A 20414-nucleotide genomic window follows, 5' to 3' on the forward strand; every position below is an offset into this window, starting at 1 on the left:
CTTGCTGGCACAAGACTGAGCAACACAGATGCAATGGCCAGAGCAGTAACCCCTAATTGAAGATTAATTGGAGAGGGGGGAGTGCCTACCTTTATTTAGACATGTGGCAAGTGTTAGGCAGTGACAAGCAACTCATCCATCTCAGCAGATGACTGCATTTAATATTTCATGACAAACTTTGATAGAGGTGAACCCATATGCAGGGTGCATGCTCTCCAGCTGTATGCTAAAAGAAACAACTAAAAGCAAGCACATATTCATACTAATCACTTCAGTGCGATGAATTCATAAATACTATTCACAATCTACCTGATAAACTGTCATGTGCTACTTAAGCTTTCTCAACAATTCAAAAGATAAGTCACTTTCAATATGGCTGCAGGATTTATTGCAGCAGTGAATATGAGTGAAATCACTATTTGTGAGTTAAAAATATTACACAAAATGAAGTTACATTAAGATTAAAGTGAATGTTTGTTTCCTGAGTAGTACAAGCCCAATTTCAAACATGTTAAGTAGTTGTTGTAAATAAAAAAAAGGCTGTAATAACGTGCACATCTAATATTTTATTCACAATGGAATATAAAAAGATGTCAAGTTTAGATATTTTACTATTTAATAAAAAATATTTGCTCATCTTAACAGGCATCAAAAATATGCCACATTTATCTGTAAAGCTATTTTTGGACTACACCCTTTGCTTTTTCCTTACGTTCAAACACAACCCATCTCGGACTCTGCGATTCCAGGTCTGTCTCTGTTCCTCAGTGCCCAGAACTCGCACTGAGTTTGAAAAGAAGTTATTCATGTACTCTGCTCCCTTTACTTAGAACAGGACGGGCTTTTAAAAAGATCCTTGTTAGCCTCCCTGAGTTTCAAACTCTTGTCACAGACATGTTGATAGGAGATATGGGATCGTGCAGGCGCTTCGCTGCCTGATATGCTTTGACCTGGTAAATGTTCTTTGTTTTAATATTTTATTGCTTTGATGTTTCAATGCGTGTTTAAATTGTAAGGTATTGTGTTACGGGTTGTCCTGTATAACCCCCTTCGCTTATGTGTTCATGCTGCCATGTTGGCTAGGTATTGTTTGAGATCAAATTAGTCTTTTACGTTTATCTGCCTGGTAAAACAAATAATTTAAAAAATGGCAACAAAAAACAATTACTCCCATTCCTCCTAAGATACACAATAATCTATTTTCTTTTGTTTGTAATCAAGATGTTTCCGCACCATCCCACAAATTGACTGAGAAATTCCCAGTATTCAGCCCCCTGTCCACCAAGACACCCAACAAATGCAGAGTCATCTGAGTATTTCTGCAGGTGATTCATTGTCTTGGAAATCTGAGGAGTTCAGCATGCAGAGAAATGGTAAGAGTGCAGTCTCTTGTGTTCCTGACCACCTCTTTAGACACTGTTATTAGCCCTTGTGGGGCTGCATTAGTGCCCATAAATCTGGCAACCTGCACATCTAGAGAGTGCTCAAAGGTATACAGCAGTTTAAAAGCAAATTATGCTCCCATCCAGGTGAAGGGGCTGGCCTGCCTGCAGTCCAGCAATTTCACTAACTGTAAACATTTGGTGCACCATGAAACTAAAAACACGACAAAGAAGACCCAGGACTCTTGAGCAGCTACCATTTCAGACAAGAACATTCCTCTTACAAAGGATCAGCAACTGGTCTCCTGCAGTCCCCAGATGTTAATGGAATACTCATAAAAGAAGAGGAAATGCCACACAGTGGGAAATATGACACTGTCCCCAAATGCTTTAGATGTACTGGTGCCATCACATTTAAAATGAGCTTTTATTTTTTTGTGAACAGTAAAATGTCTCATTTTAAAGCTTTGATATGTTGTAGAAGAAATGTACAAAGCATAAGAGAAATGTACAGAGACAGACAAACATAATGATGAAGCTTACAGTAGGACTCGCTGGGATTTTAGTGCATGTTTGTGTGAGTGCGGAGAGAAATAGAAAGAGTAAAGGGGCTGTGCTAACAGGCTTTCTGCAGATCACTGGCAGTTTGACTGCAGTGGAGAGTAATGGGGCTGGCAGGGCGGAATCAATTACTGGCCACAACAGATTTTCCCACAGGTCAGAGCTTGGGAAAGCAGTACTTTACTGCAGGACAGACAGCTGGCATGGAGCATCCACTGGGAAAGAAGTTGGCTTTCCAAAAAAGAAAAAAGAAAAACAGACAGCATTTTTTTATTTTTTAAATACACGTATATGCTTATGACAGAGAATTAGACCTTACGCGTTTTATTACCGTGTCTCAAAATAACTATGGTTACACTCATTAGTAATTAGATTTCACTTCTATTTGGACTAAGCAAATAAAAACTGCACACTTGCTGTCAGAAAAAAGGTTTGTCTAGTTGTTGAAGAAATGTAAAGTTGTTCATAACTTGACAGGTGACTTTCATAGACTTGCTCTGAAAAAAAAGGAGATTTCCCTGGAAGTAGCCAGTCCTGTACAGCCATATGCACACACATATTCACACACAAAGAGAGAACGAGAGAGAGAACGAGAGAGAGAGAGAGAGAGAGAGAGAGAGAGAGAGAGAGAGAGAGAGAGAGAAAGAAATAGAGCTTAATTATCATCTTCTACAGCTTGACTTGACTAAGGCCTATAGACACTGACCTCATATGGCCAGTGTCTATAATGGTTCCTCTATGTGAAGTTAACAAGTAGATACATTTCAATCAGAGCCTGAAATCCTCTTCCACCTTAACCACACACAAAAACACACTCTACGCACATACACACACACACTATTGATATGCAAACAATGTTTTTCCTATGGCAACACAATGTGTGGCCTTAAAAGTAGCTTGCTCTATGGTCCTGCTTTCTCTGCGAGGATATCACGTGCTGTCTCCTGTTGCGCTTATTTGGGAACCAGTCTTGTGATCTGCTTTCCCGCTATTGTGAACTTGCATTAGTTAACTTGCATTGGGTAACTGGTGAACCTTATAAACAAAAAGGTGTGTGCACCTTTAGATAAAAATAAAAAGAGGGGATATATCATATAAGTCAGAAATGTATTTATTTATTTGTATTGAAGATATTTTTATTTTAAATTTTATTTTAAAAGTTTTGGTCATGATCTGTAATGAACTCACACTGAGATGCTGATGTCAGTATTAGGACCTGAGCGGTTGTCCTAAGACAATTAAAAAAAAAAAAGGACAAAAAATAATTTAAAAGTAAACAAATGTTCTACTATACAAAGAAACAAGGAAGTCAACATATCCTTTTTGGCTTTACCTATCCAAAAAGCACAAATAGAATAGATGCCAACAAAGGCAGGAAAGTAAAGAATGAAAAGGCGGGTGTGTTATGGTCAAACAGTGGGAATGGGTCTCAGGCTTGGACTGGTCCCTGCCCAATATAGCGCCTGGGTGCTGACTGGAGCGAGAAGGGACAGACAGGAAGCTGTGGCCCATAGGATAACATTGTTGTATGGAGGCTGTCTGGGATACATTTCCCCCAGTCAGACAGCCTATTTAAGACCAGCATGGGTGGCATTTGCCCTGCCTACATAGTCATACCTCATGCATGTGTCTCTCTGTGTGTGTGTGTTGTGTGTTTGTGTGTATATATATATATATATATAATTTAAAACTTTTATCCAAGCCTCCCCCCTAGTTGCATAAAACATGAACAAGGAAATTATCTCACATGCACAAATGCCTCCCTGGTGACCTCCCTTCTCACCACACCCACAAATGCAAACTTAACCGCAGCAGTTGTTGAGTGGCAGATATAAGATGTCAGGATGGTGTGCACACAGGATGCAGGCATGGCTGTGAGCGTCGCTGCTGCCGGCAGCCACAACGGCTGACATAGTAAATCAATCTTGATGGGAGGTTGGGTAGGATGGAGGTGTAGGAGGGGGAGGAGGCCCATAGGGACTAAGTCGGCCTCCGTCAGACACACTCAGCCAGCCAGGGAGAGACTGTCGACGGGTGGGAGAACACTCGCCGGGAAGCGCTCACACGGAGATTGAGTTACCACGGAATTAGATCAGGGTTGTGGGAAACAGCACCTCCTAAACACAGTCGCACACTCTCAGTCACACACACACACACATGTAAACACACCAGCACACACTCAGGCCGCACTCTTGCACACAAAGAGTCACCCGGGGAAACCTAAGGGAAGACTGAGGAAGGCAGCTGGGCACACGCCAGTTTCAAACAAATGCTTGCTTATACCTTCTAGCTTCCTGGCACATGGTTTTTGAGGAGTTTCTTGAAATTGGCGCCGAGTTACACCCACGATCAACGGCCAGGCTGGCATGCTGCTGGAGTTGCCCGATGTAAAGATAATCTGAAATGCAGCAGTTACATACACATGCCCTAAAATAAAACACCCAAACAAAATCTGTCTTTTCACAATCTTCGCATTCACCATTACTAGGAGTGGCCTGGGGGCCGAGAACATTTTGTGATGGCACAGGTGAAATGTGAGGGTTTTTGGAAGATGGCTCATAATTGAGTTTAATGAACCAAAGGAATGTCAATACTAATGCGGTGGACCTTGACAGTCAGGTGGGAATTGTTTGTGTGCATAACAGACACCATTTAAAGGTATCTGTCCTGTGGAATGAGAAGTGCAAAAGGACCCTGTTACTATAATCATATGATAAACAACACTAAAATAATCTAAAATATATCCAACCTGCCACTCATCAGAATCATGGAAAGGGAATGTGTAATTCTGCCTGGCATAAGTAAGTATCTGACTTTGCTCCATCAGCATCCATCCTCTGAGAACAGGACCAATATGAAGCATTATGTAAAAAATATAAGGGAGTATCTGGGTTTCAGCACCAGACTAAAATACATGTTAAGTTTAATAAAATGACCAAGACTGGAATCTGAAAATGCATGAAATGAATTAAGACAGGCATGACTTATAGTGTAGTGAGCAGGAAAGCAGAAAAGGTTGCGGTCTGAGTATGTGTGTTATCTGCATGTCAGGGATAATACAGCAGTTCATCCGCACTCACTGCATAAACAGAACTGATTGAAGCGTGCACATTGTATTTGTCACCACTGAAACCCCCACTGACATCCTGGGAACAGAAAGTTTTTGCCTGCAGTTGCTTCTGTGAATCAAACTCTCATCCACACTTGTCTAGCTCCCACTGCACCAAGTTAACAACTGACCTGATGGACAGAGCAGAGAAACAGCTGCTCCTCTACACAGCTAGAGGATGAGGTGGGGGTGGGGGGAGTTGCTTTCCCTGATAACCTTAACAGACATGTCAGACCCTGTGCAATAACTATATTCAAACCTTGAGTAATTTCCCAGATTTCAGTGTATGTCTGCCAACAAAGCCATGCTAAATTATCTAAATAGCTAACATTAGCGTAAAATTAACACTCCATTAGAAATGTTAAAAAATAAATAAATAAATAATAAAAAAAAAATGTAAACATCCTTGCGGAATACAACATACACTACCGGTCATTAGTTTGGGAACACTTCCCCATTAAAACCTATGGGAAAGTTTTCCAAAACTTATGACCAGTTTACAAAGTAAAACAAAGCATTGAAATAGCTTTAATGGCAACTTTCATTGCTGGTTCTTATCAACATATAAATTACTTAAATCTACTTATTTAACCCACTGATGCATGAAAACAATTTATTCTCCCTTGTAATGTTGCCCATTTCATATGAAAATACACATTTCATACTAAAAAATATGAGCTATGTGTCCTTAATAAGTATATGATCCCTAAGATCACTTATGACAGAAGCAATATCATCCTGTGGGGATGTTTCTTTGCTTATAGAAATCTCAAAAGACATAAATAAAAAATAAAATAAAATAAAAACACCAGAAAGACCCAGTTACACAGTGGATCATAAAAAATGACACAATGGAAGCTCCTGTGTTTTAGTTTGCCCTCTAAACAATATATAGAGTTTATTTGTATAGCACTTTTTATATAAAAGTCAATTCAAAGTGCTTTATTGCAGGAAGCAATAATAAGTGCATTAAAAACAAACTTTAAAAAGAAATCGAAGAAATTAAATTAAAACAGAAAGAAAAAAGCTAAAGTAAAATAGATCAAATGCAAGAAGTGAAGTTCCAGTGTGAGAAATTAATAGTTGTTTTTATAATAGGCAGCAAATAGAAACGTTTTTAACCCAGATTTAAAACTACAGTTTTCTGCCAAACTTTTACATAAACTTTACTTAATAATTTTCTAAATTAACTTAAAAAGAAATACCTTCATTACAGGTTTTTGACACAGATGTCAGCTCGATATTTGTTGGCGCAAGTCTTTCTAAGCACCGCCCACACAGTTCAAGACGCCCCGCCCCCTCAACCGCCGTGTGAAAGTGGTCCCTGCCGAAGCAGATCTGATGTTGAAAGCTGTTGCTCAGGCCGTCTGCTGTCAGTGCGCTGCGGGAGCTTTCTGAGGAAGGAGGATACTCATCACTGCGGCTGGGAGGCAGAATGAAGCGAAGCCACAACTACAGCTCATCGGACAGCGAGCTGGACGATAATGTTGAAGTGGAGAAGGACAGTAGTGACGAAAATGGGTATGTCACCTTTATATTTCCCTTTCATATTTAGACATATGCATGACATATTTTAAATTAGATTTCTTTTAATTATTGTATTACATATGTAAATGTCAAAAGAGATTTATTTATTTATTTATACTCGATTCTTCGCTTTAAATTTCAGTCTTCTTGACTCTCATGGATCTATGTCTCCCTCCACCACCACACAAGTTCAAGCCAGAAAAAGGCGCAGAGGGGTATGTAAACTTCCGAGACTTGGAGCCAAGCAGCACACTGCTGTGGCATAGATGCATAGATTACCTCTAATATATTATTTGGATTAAAACAAAAATGTTTTACGACAGATTATTGAGAAAAGAAGACGTGACCGGATCAATAACAGCCTGTCAGAACTGAGACGTTTGGTACCAAGTGCTTTTGAGAAGCAGGTAAGTTTCTGTTTCTTTTCTGCTGCCTCAGGAGCATGAATACATACTGAATGTTTTCTGTTTGCTGGCTATATGCAAGCAGAATAAGGATGATTTAATCTAAAGTAACACCTATTTTTACAGGGATCAGCTAAGTTGGAAAAAGCAGAAATTTTGCAAATGACAGTCGACCACTTGAAGATGCTGCATGCATCTGGCGGCAAAGGTTAATAAGTTTTTTCTTTTAGAATGGAAAATAATTGTAAAATGTGCTATAAATGATATGCTTAAAGTTTCTGCTTTCCATCCTGACAGGTTACTTTGAAGCTCATGCTCTTGCGAAGGACTACCGCAGCCTGGGCTTCAGGGAGTGCATGGCAGAGACAGCCCGCTACCTAAGCATTGTAGAGGGTCGGGACAGCACAGACTCTCTTCGTGTACGATTAGTTTCCCACCTCAGCAATTACGCCTCTCAGAGGGAGGTGCACACCGGACTGGAACACTTGGCCTGGGGCTCTGCCTACGGGACTACCCCTGCCCTTCTCCCCCACCACCTCCTTCTACAGCACCCTCAGGGCAGGACACCTGCACCCAGAAACAACAACAGTCCACCCTCCTCTTCCTCCACTTCTTCTTCATCTTCCTCTTCATCCACTGAGACCTCTGGGACATCTAGACTTAGCGTCTTGCCCCCCACAGAGTCCCTCAGGGTGCCTCCCAATGGCTCTATACCTCTAAGTCTGCCTGTACCAACATCCAAGCTTTCGCCACCACTGGTCTCATCTCTGTCCTCACTTTCTGCCTTCCCCCTCTCCTTTAGTGCCTTTCCTCTCATCTCCCCGACAGCCGTCAACACAATAAGTCCCTCCGCTACCATGTCGAAGCCTTACAGGCCTTGGGGCTTGGAGATTGGAGCCTTCTGACGCTAACCAGTGAACTGAAGGCAACAGCTGAGCTGGGCCCAACATCACAGACACTAAAAGGAGGAAAATCTTCTTCAGCTGTTTCTGTGGCAAGAAACTATTGAGAAGAAAGCAAAATTATTTTATTATATTAAGAAATCAGTGTGAGAAGTTGCAAGGGGATACAATTTCCTCTAAGTTTGTCAACTACTTTTAACAAGAGAACAATTTTTAAATGTTTTGTTTCATTATTCATTGAATTGAAAGTAATTTAGGTAGCCTGCACTGCCTCCAGGTTGAGGACTCTTGGTAAAGAAAATGTGACTGGCCATGAATAGATTTACTGTACACACAAATTTAGAGGTAAAACTTTGTAGGTAATATACTGTAACATAAACAGTTGTCTAGCACAGGTAACTACATTTAACATAATGTAGAGTTGCTAAATTTGATCTGCTTTTTTTAGGGATCTTAGAACTGTGCAAAAATTATATATATATATATATATATATATATATATATAGCACAGATGGAAATTTAACTACTTGACAATTGGAAATTTGTATTTGTGTATCTATTTGTAATATTTTTGTACCAATAAATTGAATTTAAATGCATAAAACATTAATAGAAATCTGCTTTTTTTTCAGCTGCATTTGCTCTTCAGAACATTAATATTCTAAAATGTTAAACTGGTAGTTACTTATTCGGCATTAATGCTAAGAATCCAACAATGAAATGGACTAACTCCTCTTTAAGTTATATATTAATGTATTTTACCAAATGAAAAATAATCTGCAGGTGCATTTCTGTTCAGGTCCCGCAGAAGTTCATTATGAGCTAATAAGGCTGGTTATTGACTGAAAGGCACTTCCTTTACCGTGTGCCAGGTTAGGTAACCAAATCCAAAAGCATTGTTGCCCTTATGAATACCCAGGAAATCATTAAGAGCCAGAGGAAATCCTTTACAATGTTGCCCTGACCTCACCAGCCTGGGTTGGTCTGAAACGGAGACAATAGTGTGAACAGGATGAGGACGTTGAAGGAAAGCAGTTATTAAGTAACAACAACACACAGACAGCTGGAGTCATAAATCACTGCTCAGCTCCAAGGGGCTTTCTCTGATTCATTCTAAGACATACAGGTTTAAAGGTTCATTGTTTTATCTACTAATGGAGCACATCAGATATCCAGGTGGGATGGCGATTGTGTCTGTAATATGCTGCCTGAGGGCTGAAACCACACTTTATTAATAATTAAGCTTATTGTCAAGTTTTGAGAACCATTATGTCTATAAGTTCAACACACATTATAATAAGGTCCATTTGTTTTTTTTACATTAAATTTCTAATGTATTCGCATTTGGCTATTTATGAACTGATGACTTCCTTTACAGAGGTTATGCCTCCAGACTGTTTTTTTCTGTACCAAACCAATCTGATACTGCCACCTGCTGGTTAAACACCCCGCTTGCATTAATCTAACCCCAAAAAGCCCACGACAGAAGTTGAAATAAATTAACACCAGGCTGGCACAAAAACAAAATAATGAGCTGAGGAAATCGTGAGTCTCAGGTTGTATAGATAACTGGTTCTTTTATTTGGCAGTTTACAATTCCCCTTGTGTTGTAGCACAGAAAAGTATTAGATGGTGCATGCCATGTTCACAGAATCCCCAATCCTTTATTCAGCAAAGCTTTCACAGAGAATTATATGAAGGGAGAAACACAAGCAGCAGAGGATGCAGGCAAATATCAGTGGTATAAGGAATTTTAAAAAGAGACTAGTTCAGTGTGCTGAATGTAAAGCATCCCGCATCCATTCTCTACCCAATCTTCTAAACAGAGAAGATGCTAATGATGCTTCAAGATAAATCTGCATTCACACACACCCACACAGACATACATTATGTTCACACCATCAATATCAAGATGGGAGCAACTGCACATTCCACTGTCCAAGACACTATGCATGAGACCAGGAAGGTGTCAAAACATTCATAAATTTGTAAGATTAGTCCTCAAACACTGTGTTTGTAGCAGAGATTTTTATTTGACTAAGCATGGATTTACTGGGGGAAAAAAACCTGTTCTTGTCAGGATAAGTGGGAATATGCACGTGTATAAACAGATGCTCCCGTTGGGCAGACATTCTTAATTATAATAAAGCACCTATCAAGTTCATTATCAAGCTCATTTCAGAGGAGGTGGACACTATGAATCTGTGGGTTTGGCCTAATAAGTTCCAAGTGTGCGTACTGAGAATGATTAGGTATGCATGAGGGAGGAAAAAAGATGAGATACGTTCATATCTTATGCAGTTTGAAGTGTAGGTGCACCAGCGATCGTTCTTTCACAAAACAGACAAAAATCATTATCATGACACCATCAGGAAACGCTGCAAACTGTCCATCTACCTGCCAACTCACAACACCGCGACCTTTCACAAGAAAATCGTTGTGGAATTAAATTTCAACAACTGAAATGAAAATCAATGACAAACCAAAAGTTTGAAACTCTACGATAGATAGATAGATAGATAGATAGATAGATAGATAGATAGATAGATAGATAGATAGATAGATAGATAGATAGATAGATAGATAGATAGATAGATAGATAGATAGATAGATAGATAGATAGATAAAAAATAAATGCTATATTCTTGCATTCTTCTAAACTCAAGAAGTCTGTTCAATTCTCAAAAGAAGTGTTATTGATGTTTGTTTCACTGATAATACGGAGAGTCGTGAGTACTGGTGAGAAGATGTGCGGTGATATGGTGGTGAGGCCCTTGGGCCTCATGGCCTTCAGGGACGTGTGTTTGTTTCAGAGAAGTTGAGGGCAGGGCGAGCATGGATGGAGGGACATGGATGGACCTCGGAAGTCAGGACTTGTGTGAGGTTCATGCTACCAGCTCTTCCCTCATTTCTTTGTTCCTGCGCACCACAGCGGCATGCCTCTCCTGAACACAACAACACAGTGAGAATGATTAGTTGTCGGGACAGTTCCAGGTCCCTCACCGAAGCATGCTAGCACCAGACTTCTGCAGCTCTCACCTTCTCCTGTAGGCGCTCCATCATGGCTGCCAGGTAGGCTTCACGGTTCTCCTTGATCTGTTCCATCTTCAGCTGGAGCTTCTCCTCAGCCATCTTGCTGAAGTTGCTGTTCTCCTCCATGGCCTTTAGCAACACGTCCCTCTCATGATCTCGCTTTTCTGCCAAAGCCCTCAGCACCAGAGCCTCTTGGTACTAAAAATGCAAGCAAATAAAAAATCATATCTAGTTATTAATTTTTTATCATCCAAATCCATTTGACACAAAGAATACTCACCTTCCTCCGGTCTTCAGCAGCCTCCAGTTTCTTCTCGATGTCTTCCAAGGAAATATCCCTCTTTGGGGGTGAAGGGAGGTTGTGGGCAACATCTGACACTGGAGACTGAGGCTTGAGAATCACCTCAAAGGCCTGTCCCGAGGCTCGCTTGTTTATAGGTTTCACCTCCATGTCTGTGAATCAAGCAATTACAAAGATGATGCTACCAAAAATCCTTTCATTATAAGGCAGATAAAACATTCATAGGGGCAGTTTATCTGATCCCAAAGAAAATCAATGTTTGAGCTCATCTATACCTTCAAATTCACATACAAGCTTGTTGCGAGACTCTGGGTAGAAGCAGGAGCAGATGAGGGAGAGGACAGACAGTTCCTTCATCTTCTCTTTGTAGGCTGTGGGGACAAACACAACATAGCATCCAGGTGAGTCTGAAGCAGGCAAAATAACACATAGCTTAGATATCCTCTCAACCAAGTAACACTGCCTTGAGTTACATATTAATTATATACTTAAACTGAGATAGGAAAGGGGACATAGAGGGTATGTTACTTCATATTACATTGTTAAGCTAGGCATTATCTGTATTATGCCTAGCTTACTGCACTGTACCTGATGTTAAAGACAGATGATTAATGACCTGGACTTCATTTGTTCTCAACTGTTTCTATTTTATCTTTAATCTTGCCTGCAAATATTATTTCCTGTCCTCCCCAGATTTGACTAAGTGCCCACCTGGCTCCTCTGAGAGGACTACAGATTGTCAGCACTGCTAAGCCTTCTGCTGCAAAGGCCAGCATGTGAAGCAGCCTCTTGCTGCAGGGCTGGCCTGCCTCCCACCTTACCATACTCTTGTCTGCTTCAGTACACCATTATGAAGCCAGCCAGCACAACATATTGTTAAAAATAACCAAACAAGCTGCTTAGAAAAAGGCAAAGTTTTAGTTAAGGACACAAACCCATAAAAGCACATACTATTGAATGGCTGCCCTACAATAGGCCTATATATGTATATATATATATATATATATATATATATATATATATATATATATATATATATATATATATATATATGCAAATAAATAATGCCTTTTTGCTAGATGAATTGCATGCCACAGCTGGAGATGTATCTTGAGCTATGGAAATTCTGAAAAGTTATGAATAAAAGGAGCAATGTCACAACTGAACCGATTAAGCAAACCTGATCAGAAAAAAGAAAACCCTCATAATAGTGATAAAACGTTTTGAAACGGTCAGCTACATGTGTGCAGGTGTAAATATAGTAAACTAATGCAGAAATCAGAGATATAAAGCCCTGTCAGCTTTGCTGTCGGCGACATGATCAGCAGCCCAACATCTTGGGTGGGGTCCGTCTGCATTATGCTGCATGTTGGGGCCGCTGTAGCATGAACAGTAGGTGCAGCGTTATAAATAAAGCTCTGTACGCGATCCACGCGGATCAAATATCATCTGGTACCCAATATGAGGTAAAACCACAGGATGAGGATAATGACAGAGACATTTTAATAATCTATCACGAGAAGATGCTGAGGCATGTGAGGCGGTGTTTTACAGAATCTGGTGCTGATCTTCTGACTCACAGTTTATAGAAACATAAAATCGCAAGATTAATTTTTGAGTGTCTGTTTCAAACATTTTAAAAAAAGGATATTTCAGCTTGGAGGCATTACAGAGGTGTAACAGCTAGCCGGTATAGGTAACTACAGGGCCGACACAAGGAGGATGCACCTGCCACAGCCCCATCCAACCATCCACCCTGTCATCCATCCATTCAGACGGAAACGGTTTCAGCGCGCTTACCAGTTGCTGTTTTTGCCATGGCTGATGTATTTCTCCGTAGAGGATGTTGTGGTTCTGTTCTGGTCAACGGTGATGCTCCTTAAGGCACTGAGTCAGCGAATAGATCGGGCTTGGATCGGAGAGCAGACAGAAGGGGAGTGCGCACGGGAGCGCGCAAGCAGACCCTCCTCTGTCCTCTGACGCGCAGAGCGGCGTTCACCATCCACCGCTGTGGTCTGAAGCCTAGTAACACCCCCAAACACTGAAACCTCTGTCCAGACTCAGTACTGCAGACAAAATTAAGCTAATGGAAACGACCTTTTTCTGAACTGGCTATATTATACTTTAAGGAGTCCATTTTTAAGGATAGGATTGTAAAAAATTACATGTTGTAGACATAGAACAGCGCTTTATTTACAGAATGTCTTGCATATCTGTGAACCAACTATAGTTAGTGGTCACAAATAACCTATTTCACACATGTGAAGGAACTCAGACTGTTAAAATAACTTTAAATGGATAAATTGATTTAGCAAGAAATGGAGTCATTTAGTCTTTGTTTTAAACTAAACCATTTGTATAAGTCTGATTTAAGAGAGTTAATTCAAAATAAGGTGTATAAAGAAAACAAGTGAACTAATGGGTTTGAGAAGTCTAATGGTCGCCCACGTTGATAGAACTTGGAATGTTTAATTTCAACATTTGTAAAAACTAGAATGGTTTAAGGCAACAGGTTTCCATGCAAATTTCTAGTAAACTCAACTAATCCGGGATTAGAGTGTAGCTGGAACAGTGGTTATCCTCGTGAAAGCAGCCAAGTCTGTCAACATTCTGTCCAGAGATCAGACAGTTGATGTAATGTTCATGACTGATGTAAAAGGAAAATACCTTGAATTACGTTTCACTGATGTGCAATATTTAGAAATGAATCAGACATCTTCAAACGTGTGCAAAAACAGATAATCATCCGGTTCCTGCGTGGCCTTTATCAAACAAGAACACAAAAAGAACGACAGTTTGAGTGAGGATTTCTTTATTTGTTTATCATATACCACATGTAGTGGAGTGTCATTTCCTGTAGTAAACAGCTTCTCAAATTAATGTTAAAACAATATATAAATGATCATAATGTTGACATACAGCAAAATTTACATTCTGAATAAAACATACTCTAAACCAGTGTTTCCTCGCCTCAGGACCCACTGCCCTGCATCTTTTAGAGGTAACCTTACTTTAACACACCTGATTTAAATTAATAGCTTGTTAACAGGATTGCAAAGGACTTTATGAGGAAGTTCATTAATCTGAATCAGGTGTGTTGGAGTAGGAACACATCTAAAACATGCAGGGGAATGGGTCCTGAGGACCTGGATTGAGAAACATTCTTCTAGAGTGCACACATTTGTTGTTTTGTGCAAAAATCATCAGTGACATAAGACAAATGGATCAGTGTTGGTCTGTTAGCATCAATACAAGAAGGACTCTTTCAACAAATACCTGATTAAGAAGATTCTGGTAAAGCACATGTGAAGTTCAAGTTTTAAGGATCAGGAACTTATGATTTCAAATACAATACACAGTCTTAATTAGACATATTTAATAAGATTTTACATAATACTTAATGCTATATCAAATCAATTTAAAATCTGAATAAATACAAAAGGAAAAAAGGTGGGGAAGTGCATATTTGTATTATATAATGGTGAAATATGGACTAAAACCAGCACCAGTAGATAAATATAAAGCGTAATTTAAAGAGGAACATATGTAGACATTCAAATGTAAGCAAGAAAGAATACCTACAAAAACAGTTTGATGTGACTGCAGTACACTACGTTTTCAGTATTTGATTTTCATTTGGACTTAGTGGTTCCCTGCTTTGGCCTTCAATTGCTTCTTAATATAGTAACCAACCAGTATCTGAGGACGTTGTTGGTAATTGCGAAGAACCTCATGAGAGCTGGTCAGCTGATCTCCCTTCAGTCGGTCCAACAATGTTACACAAACAACAGCAGCTTCAAACAATGAGACAAAAGTGTTAGAAATTCAAAGAGAAGACAAGAAAAAGTTCTGCTTAGAGACACAGGAACTTTCATCAGATATAATCTCATGTTAATTTTAGGTTATTTCACCTCGTAGACCACTCAGTTTGCACATGGAAGCAAAAACTGACGATTCCATTTCAATATTGCAGACTTCTGCCTCTTTGGCTTTCATGAGGTAGTCCTGTTTATTCTTCTCAGTGTAGGAGCAGAAGGCACCGTCCAAACGGGCCTGTCCTAAGTGTTTGATTTGTTAAAGAAAACACAAAGAAAGTGTAAAGCTTTAAAAAGTTGGAAGACAATATCTTAACCCATCAGTGCATCACATCTCATACCTTCATAGAAATCCAGTGTACACATGGTGTTGCCTATGACTGTCTTAAACTGGTTCAGCTCTTTACTGCACTGCAGCAACTCCTCTGCCAGGCTTTCGTCCAGATCAGTGTTTCGAACTACTGTCTTTCCCAGGATCACCTGCTCAAACTTGGGCAGAAAGGTGGCATCCACAGACTGCTTGGTAACAACAACAGTGCCAGGTTCAAGTCCTAAAAAATGCAAATAAATAAAAATAAACACATAAAATCAAGTGAGATTAAGTCATTTCTAGACTAAAAAGGAGCTTTAAAGCAAATGTGAGACTTAGACATTCAAAGAAATCCATAAACGTCTAATTCTGGTGTATTTCAGGAAGAATATCTTGTCTGAAAACTACAGTTGGATGTGCATGACCTTCAAACCCTCAGGCAGCACTGCGCGAGAAACCGTCACGTGACTGTCTCAATATAACCCTGTGGGTTTTGGAGTACCTTGGAAAACCATTGTCAGTCATCACTACCCAGCCCTGGTGTAACAGCCAGCATCAGTGATAGTATGGGAGGTATCAGTAGACTTGCAGAAGTGTGGAGTGTTTATTTTGGTATTTTAGAGAGTCATATGTTGCTATCAGATGTCTCTCCTACGAGATCTGGGATTATTTCAGCAAGATTATTGCTGATCCAGTTCTGCTCAAATTTCAGTAGTTTGACTTCACAGACACAGTGTTTGTGTTTGACTGGCCTGTCTGTACCCAGATCAGTTTCCTGTTGGACAGCATGAAATGAGAGTCAGACAACAACCACAGACTGATGAGCAGATAAAATCTTGTATTCAGCAAATAGAGGCACAGATCCCTCTTGAAAACCTGCATCAATCAGTATTGTCAGTTTTAATTAAAAGGAAAAGAAGTTAACACAAAGACAAACATGCCTCTACCTTTGTTGTTTGGGTGTGTATGCGTGTATTGCTGGCATCAAATTCATGATATTTTACTTTGTACATATGTATGTCTAGAAAAGATGCAAAAATATGTATATATATATATATATATATATATATAAAGAAAAACAGATTTCAGTTTTATTAAATCTTTAGAAAACTCCCCAATTTCTCTGTGAATGGGATTTGCATCTCATACTTAGAATAATTTAAAAGGTTTTGCATATCAAAATGCATTCCCATACCAGTCTTAAAGTTGGAAAGAAAAAACAAACAAACAAAACAACAAAATAAAACACCTGACACCACTGAATGGTTGAATTTACCTTTGCTTCACTACTGTATTAAAAAGTTTGTGACAAAACAAAGAACTCTGTTGTCGGATGGGTGAAAACTTTAGCCTCTCTCAGCAAATGAGTCCTTGTCAAGTCGAGAAATTTTCTCTAAACATCCTCAAGCTTAGATTCATGATAATACCAATTAACATAGATTAATAAGACCAGCTAGAAAAGCAAGTTTACACAAACCATTTGGATTTTTTTTATCTGCCCAATTTATTAGTGGTTCATTCATTGGTAACTGATTTCCAAGGCACCAACTCTCATGTGATTTCAGAAAAGCCACTCCCATTAGCTCCATCAACCATTCTTTCCTGGTTTCCCATTAACTCACAAATTCCTTCAGTAGCACTACAACTGGTATATTACACAAGCTTTCCTCAATTGTCTTTTTTACTTTGCTGTTTTGTTCCCACAATTACTAATTGTATTTGTTCATGTACGCTTTTGTACTGATTTTGGTCCTTTTTTCCATCATCTGCTAGATTTTTAAATGAACTTTTATTTAATACATTTTTAGTTTGATCTTTACACCCCTGCTTCTATGTCCTGCATCAAGGTTTGTTATCTGAGCTATGACACTCTTATTTAATGTACTCAAAATGAAGTCATACACAAATCTTTATATGAATACATCAAACCTTCACAGTGTATGTTGGAAAAAGTATGGAGTTACTACATGAAGCACAATGTATTATTACAAAAGGGCTACAGAAGACTAGCCCATAATCATTCATTTATAAGTAGCTGGAGATGATTCCAGAGTGATTTAATTAAGATGCAGATAAATCAACAACCTACTTTTCCACACAGACAATTAAGTGGTGTGGATGTTTTATACTGACACCCAGTTAAGCTGATTGCCCTGAAGGAAAACAAGTAAACTTTAACAACTGAAGGGTTAAATAAATATGTCACACTATGTCAGAGAACACAACTCCATCCCTAATTTGTGTGGAGAAATCGTGGGCCTTTCATTTCAGTTATATATGCAACTTACGACATGTCTCATCTGCTTCAATCAATGCTAAAATCAAAATCATTTCCAAGTTTCCATGTCTCATTTCTTACAATAAGACGAACGTCTGAATGAATAAAAAATATATAAATACATAAATATATAAATATATATACATACCTATTCCTCCTGATGTCCCAATGCGTATAATTGTAACATCTGTGCAATGTGCATGATGAAGAAGCTTTATAAGCTCGTGCAACATTATGGCAATAGATGGGATTCCCATCCCATGCTGCAGAAATCAAACACATATGTGTCATACACAAATTAGCCTTATATATCAACAAATCAAAAATCAATTTCTAAATGAAAAACATCACAGAACTTTTATTCTTACATACACTGACAGAGAGAACGGGGCCAACTTTGTACATGGCGTAGCGATCTGTTCCAGCACAAATATTAGGGTACTCTGATTTGGGGTCTTCCAAAGCAAGCTCAGCAGCAATGTACTCAACGAACGACTTCATTCTCCAGGGGCTGCCACCGACACACACAAACTATGATGAAAAAGACACACACATTTTTGCTTTGTAAATACAAGTCTATAAGTTTCATGGTATGAGGTGGTATGAGACTGATTTTATTCCATGTTCATTTACATATTTAGAATATAGAGAAAATTTGTTACAATTCATGAGTTTGTTCAACAAAAGAGTTTAATTCTTTTAAGGGTCATAGTAACTGATAACTCTAACCATAATAATTGTGTAATAATGCATTCCATGAAACAATAACTATCTAAATAAAAGTAAAATATAAAATTCTAAGTGTAATTCATTACTTTAACATCACCAAACATAGCAGGTAGGTCGTGGGTTCCAGTTCCTAAACTGAAGTGGTAGAGGATGTCATCTTTCAGATCATCCAGGTGTGGGTTATGGACACACACAGGGCTATAAGAAAGAGAAAGAGTTGATATTAGTCTTTTCTTTTTCTAAATCAAACTAAATTGATATATCACTGCCTCATTTATTTACTCAGTCAACAAATCTGTAATGTGGGAAGTAATTTAAAGGGTTAAACCTAGACAGGTGACCAAGTAAATTTAAAACACATTTTTACTTGATACTGTGTCATACAACAATACAAACACAAAATTATCTTTTTGGGAATGTTAAAACAAAAACTAGGAATCTAAACGTATAGAAAGAGAATACTGGATTCTTTACATTTTTCTATTTCAGAATCTGCAGAAAGAAAGAAAGAATGAATGAATATTACAAAAAAAAAATGTAATAGTCTAAGTACTTCATGTGCATAGGATTTACATTCATACAGTAGCCTACAGCTACCAGTTTAGTGTTGCTATGGCGACCGTTATAGCCGTTAACAGACCCAATTGTTTCAAAATTATATGGTTAATGTATGATATAAATAGACATGACATTTATCTGTATGAATATTAAATGGCTGGTATTTTATATGTGTTTATTTGTATAAAATGCTCTTGTTTGGAGGGGGCGTCCAGTTTCACTTTGAAATCTATTTTATTAAAGGATTTGTGATCTTCTGTCACACTCAGCAGCTTCCTCATTAACCTTGTGATATAAAGTGTTGTAAGCCTCTGCATTAAGCAACACACCAACTGAATACGTTATATTGAAGGGAACTTCGCACCTGCTGTACTGCGCGCTTCGCTTGTCGTCCTTCGGGTTCATCTTCCTGGAAAAAGAAGGAAGGGGAAAAAAACTGCGTCCATACAATATTGTTGAACAACGAAGAAAAAAAACTGCCTTTAACAACACCTGCAATTGACAACTGATATAAAGATATACTTATCCGTACATATGACCCGGAACCTGCCTCTGATAAAATTCCGTTGGTAAACATCCATTTTTAAATTGAACCCCCCCCCCAAGCGGTACTCATTGCGCACACACAGCACTTTATCGAAAACAGACAGGAGAGAAAAATTATTATTATCATTATATTTACCTTTAGATAAGCAGGCGGGACAACAGGGGGCTTCAAAAGCTGTAAAAGAACCTACATATATAAATATATCCTTGAGGTTTTGTCTTCGCTGCGGTCTACTCCAATTTTGACAAATTAAATTCGCTTTGAACATCTGAGGTCGATGCCGTGACACGAAACGCCGGCCCACCACGACGCACGAGTACGTCACGTGCGTAGTAGTCGACTCATTGGATGAAGTTGAACTGCCTGGTCTCTGTCACGTACAGATACGAATGACTAAACGATAGCTGTACAATAAGTCACTGTTATCCGCAGAGAAAATTGCTACATGTTCTGACAAATCAAGATGACTTATCAGATTTCACAAAAAGATCTACATTCGCCTATGATGGGAGTGTTAAAAAAAAAACAAAAAAACACCGGTGCTTTTACAGGGGGCATTCATTCAAGAATGTTCTGTGCCACAGCTGATAATTAAAAAAAGAAAAGTTTATATGTTTATATTATATATATATCCATCAGATACCTGGAGAAACATCAGACATCTCCATCCGGAAGAGTGCAGTCCTAGGAACAGTGCAGGACCCTCAAGCTCCAAGGACTCTGGTAGAGGACCCGAGCATGGGGGCAAAGGCCCGGACACCAAGCGCTCGCCTACATGCTCCACCACCACGCCTGGCTCCAGAGGGCCTCGGTGACCCACGTCCGGGCAAGGGAAACCTGGGTCCATGGTTTGTCATAGTCATAGGGATGCTATGAGCCACGCTTCATCCGGTCCTTCCCCTCGACACCTGCTTACCATGGGTGACCCTACCAGGGGCATAAAGCCCCCAACAACGTA

The 20414-nt window shown here is 39.1% G+C and overlaps 3 protein-coding genes across 3 annotated transcripts; 1 reads left to right on the forward strand and 2 right to left on the reverse strand.

The window, feature by feature from the left end:
• The first annotated feature begins 1355 nt into the window (after positions 1 to 1355).
• On the forward strand, positions 1356 to 8461 carry LOC121641879 (hairy/enhancer-of-split related with YRPW motif protein 1-like). The gene is made up of 6 exons (XM_041988225.1): positions 1356 to 1373; positions 6269 to 6573; positions 6722 to 6794; positions 6903 to 6986; positions 7110 to 7191; positions 7281 to 8461. Exons 2-6 carry the CDS (start codon positions 6488 to 6490, stop codon positions 7886 to 7888), a joined length of 933 nt encoding a protein of 310 aa, XP_041844159.1. The 5' UTR covers positions 1356 to 1373; positions 6269 to 6487; the 3' UTR covers positions 7889 to 8461.
• Positions 8462 to 9437: 976 nt separating this feature from the next.
• stmn2a (stathmin 2a) lies at positions 9438 to 13188 on the reverse strand. Its single transcript, XM_041986776.1, has 5 exons — positions 13020 to 13188; positions 11495 to 11590; positions 11199 to 11371; positions 10925 to 11116; positions 9438 to 10830 (listed from the first exon to the last, which is right to left on the reverse strand). The coding sequence occupies exons 1-5, from the start codon at positions 13036 to 13038 to the stop codon at positions 10771 to 10773; spliced, it is 540 nt and encodes a 179-aa protein (XP_041842710.1). The 5' UTR covers positions 13039 to 13188; the 3' UTR covers positions 9438 to 10770.
• An 805-nt stretch (positions 13189 to 13993) lies between these two features.
• On the reverse strand, positions 13994 to 19752 carry upp1 (uridine phosphorylase 1). Its single transcript, XM_041989135.1, has 8 exons — positions 19592 to 19752; positions 19274 to 19318; positions 18438 to 18549; positions 17995 to 18153; positions 17771 to 17885; positions 15376 to 15585; positions 15131 to 15277; positions 13994 to 15013 (listed from the first exon to the last, which is right to left on the reverse strand). Exons 2-8 carry the CDS (start codon positions 19312 to 19314, stop codon positions 14862 to 14864), a joined length of 936 nt encoding a protein of 311 aa, XP_041845069.1. The 5' UTR covers positions 19315 to 19318; positions 19592 to 19752; the 3' UTR covers positions 13994 to 14861.
• Positions 19753 to 20414: the final 662 nt, after the last annotated feature.

This window comes from Melanotaenia boesemani, chromosome 6 (genome assembly GCF_017639745.1).
Source record: "Melanotaenia boesemani isolate fMelBoe1 chromosome 6, fMelBoe1.pri, whole genome shotgun sequence".
Classification (NCBI taxonomy): Eukaryota; Metazoa; Chordata; class Actinopteri; order Atheriniformes; family Melanotaeniidae; genus Melanotaenia; species Melanotaenia boesemani.

Excerpts from the sequence above, each read along its gene's own strand:
- LOC121641879 (XM_041988225.1), top strand. The coding sequence starts at position 6,488 with ATGAAGCGAAGCCACAACTACAGCTCATCGGACAGCGAGCTGGACGAT. Across the intron at positions 6,795-6,902 it reads CCAGAAAAAGGCGCAGAGGG|ATTATTGAGAAAAGAAGACG; the intron begins GTATGTAAACTT and ends GTTTTACGACAG. Across the intron at positions 7,192-7,280 it reads GCATGCATCTGGCGGCAAAG|GTTACTTTGAAGCTCATGCT; the intron begins GTTAATAAGTTT and ends CCATCCTGACAG.
- stmn2a (XM_041986776.1), bottom strand. Across the intron at positions 11,372-11,494 it reads GCTTGTATGTGAATTTGAAG|ACATGGAGGTGAAACCTATA; the intron begins GTATAGATGAGC and ends CTTGATTCACAG. Across the intron at positions 10,831-10,924 it reads TGGAGCGCCTACAGGAGAAG|GAGAGGCATGCCGCTGTGGT; the intron begins GTGAGAGCTGCA and ends TGTTGTGTTCAG.
- upp1 (XM_041989135.1), bottom strand. The coding sequence starts at position 19,314 with ATGAACCCGAAGGACGACAAGCGAAGCGCGCAGTACAGCAG. Across the intron at positions 17,886-17,994 it reads GCCCCGTTCTCTCTGTCAGT|CATGGGATGGGAATCCCATC; the intron begins GTATGTAAGAAT and ends TGATTTCTGCAG. Across the intron at positions 15,278-15,375 it reads TACACTGGATTTCTATGAAG|GACAGGCCCGTTTGGACGGT; the intron begins GTATGAGATGTG and ends TCAAACACTTAG.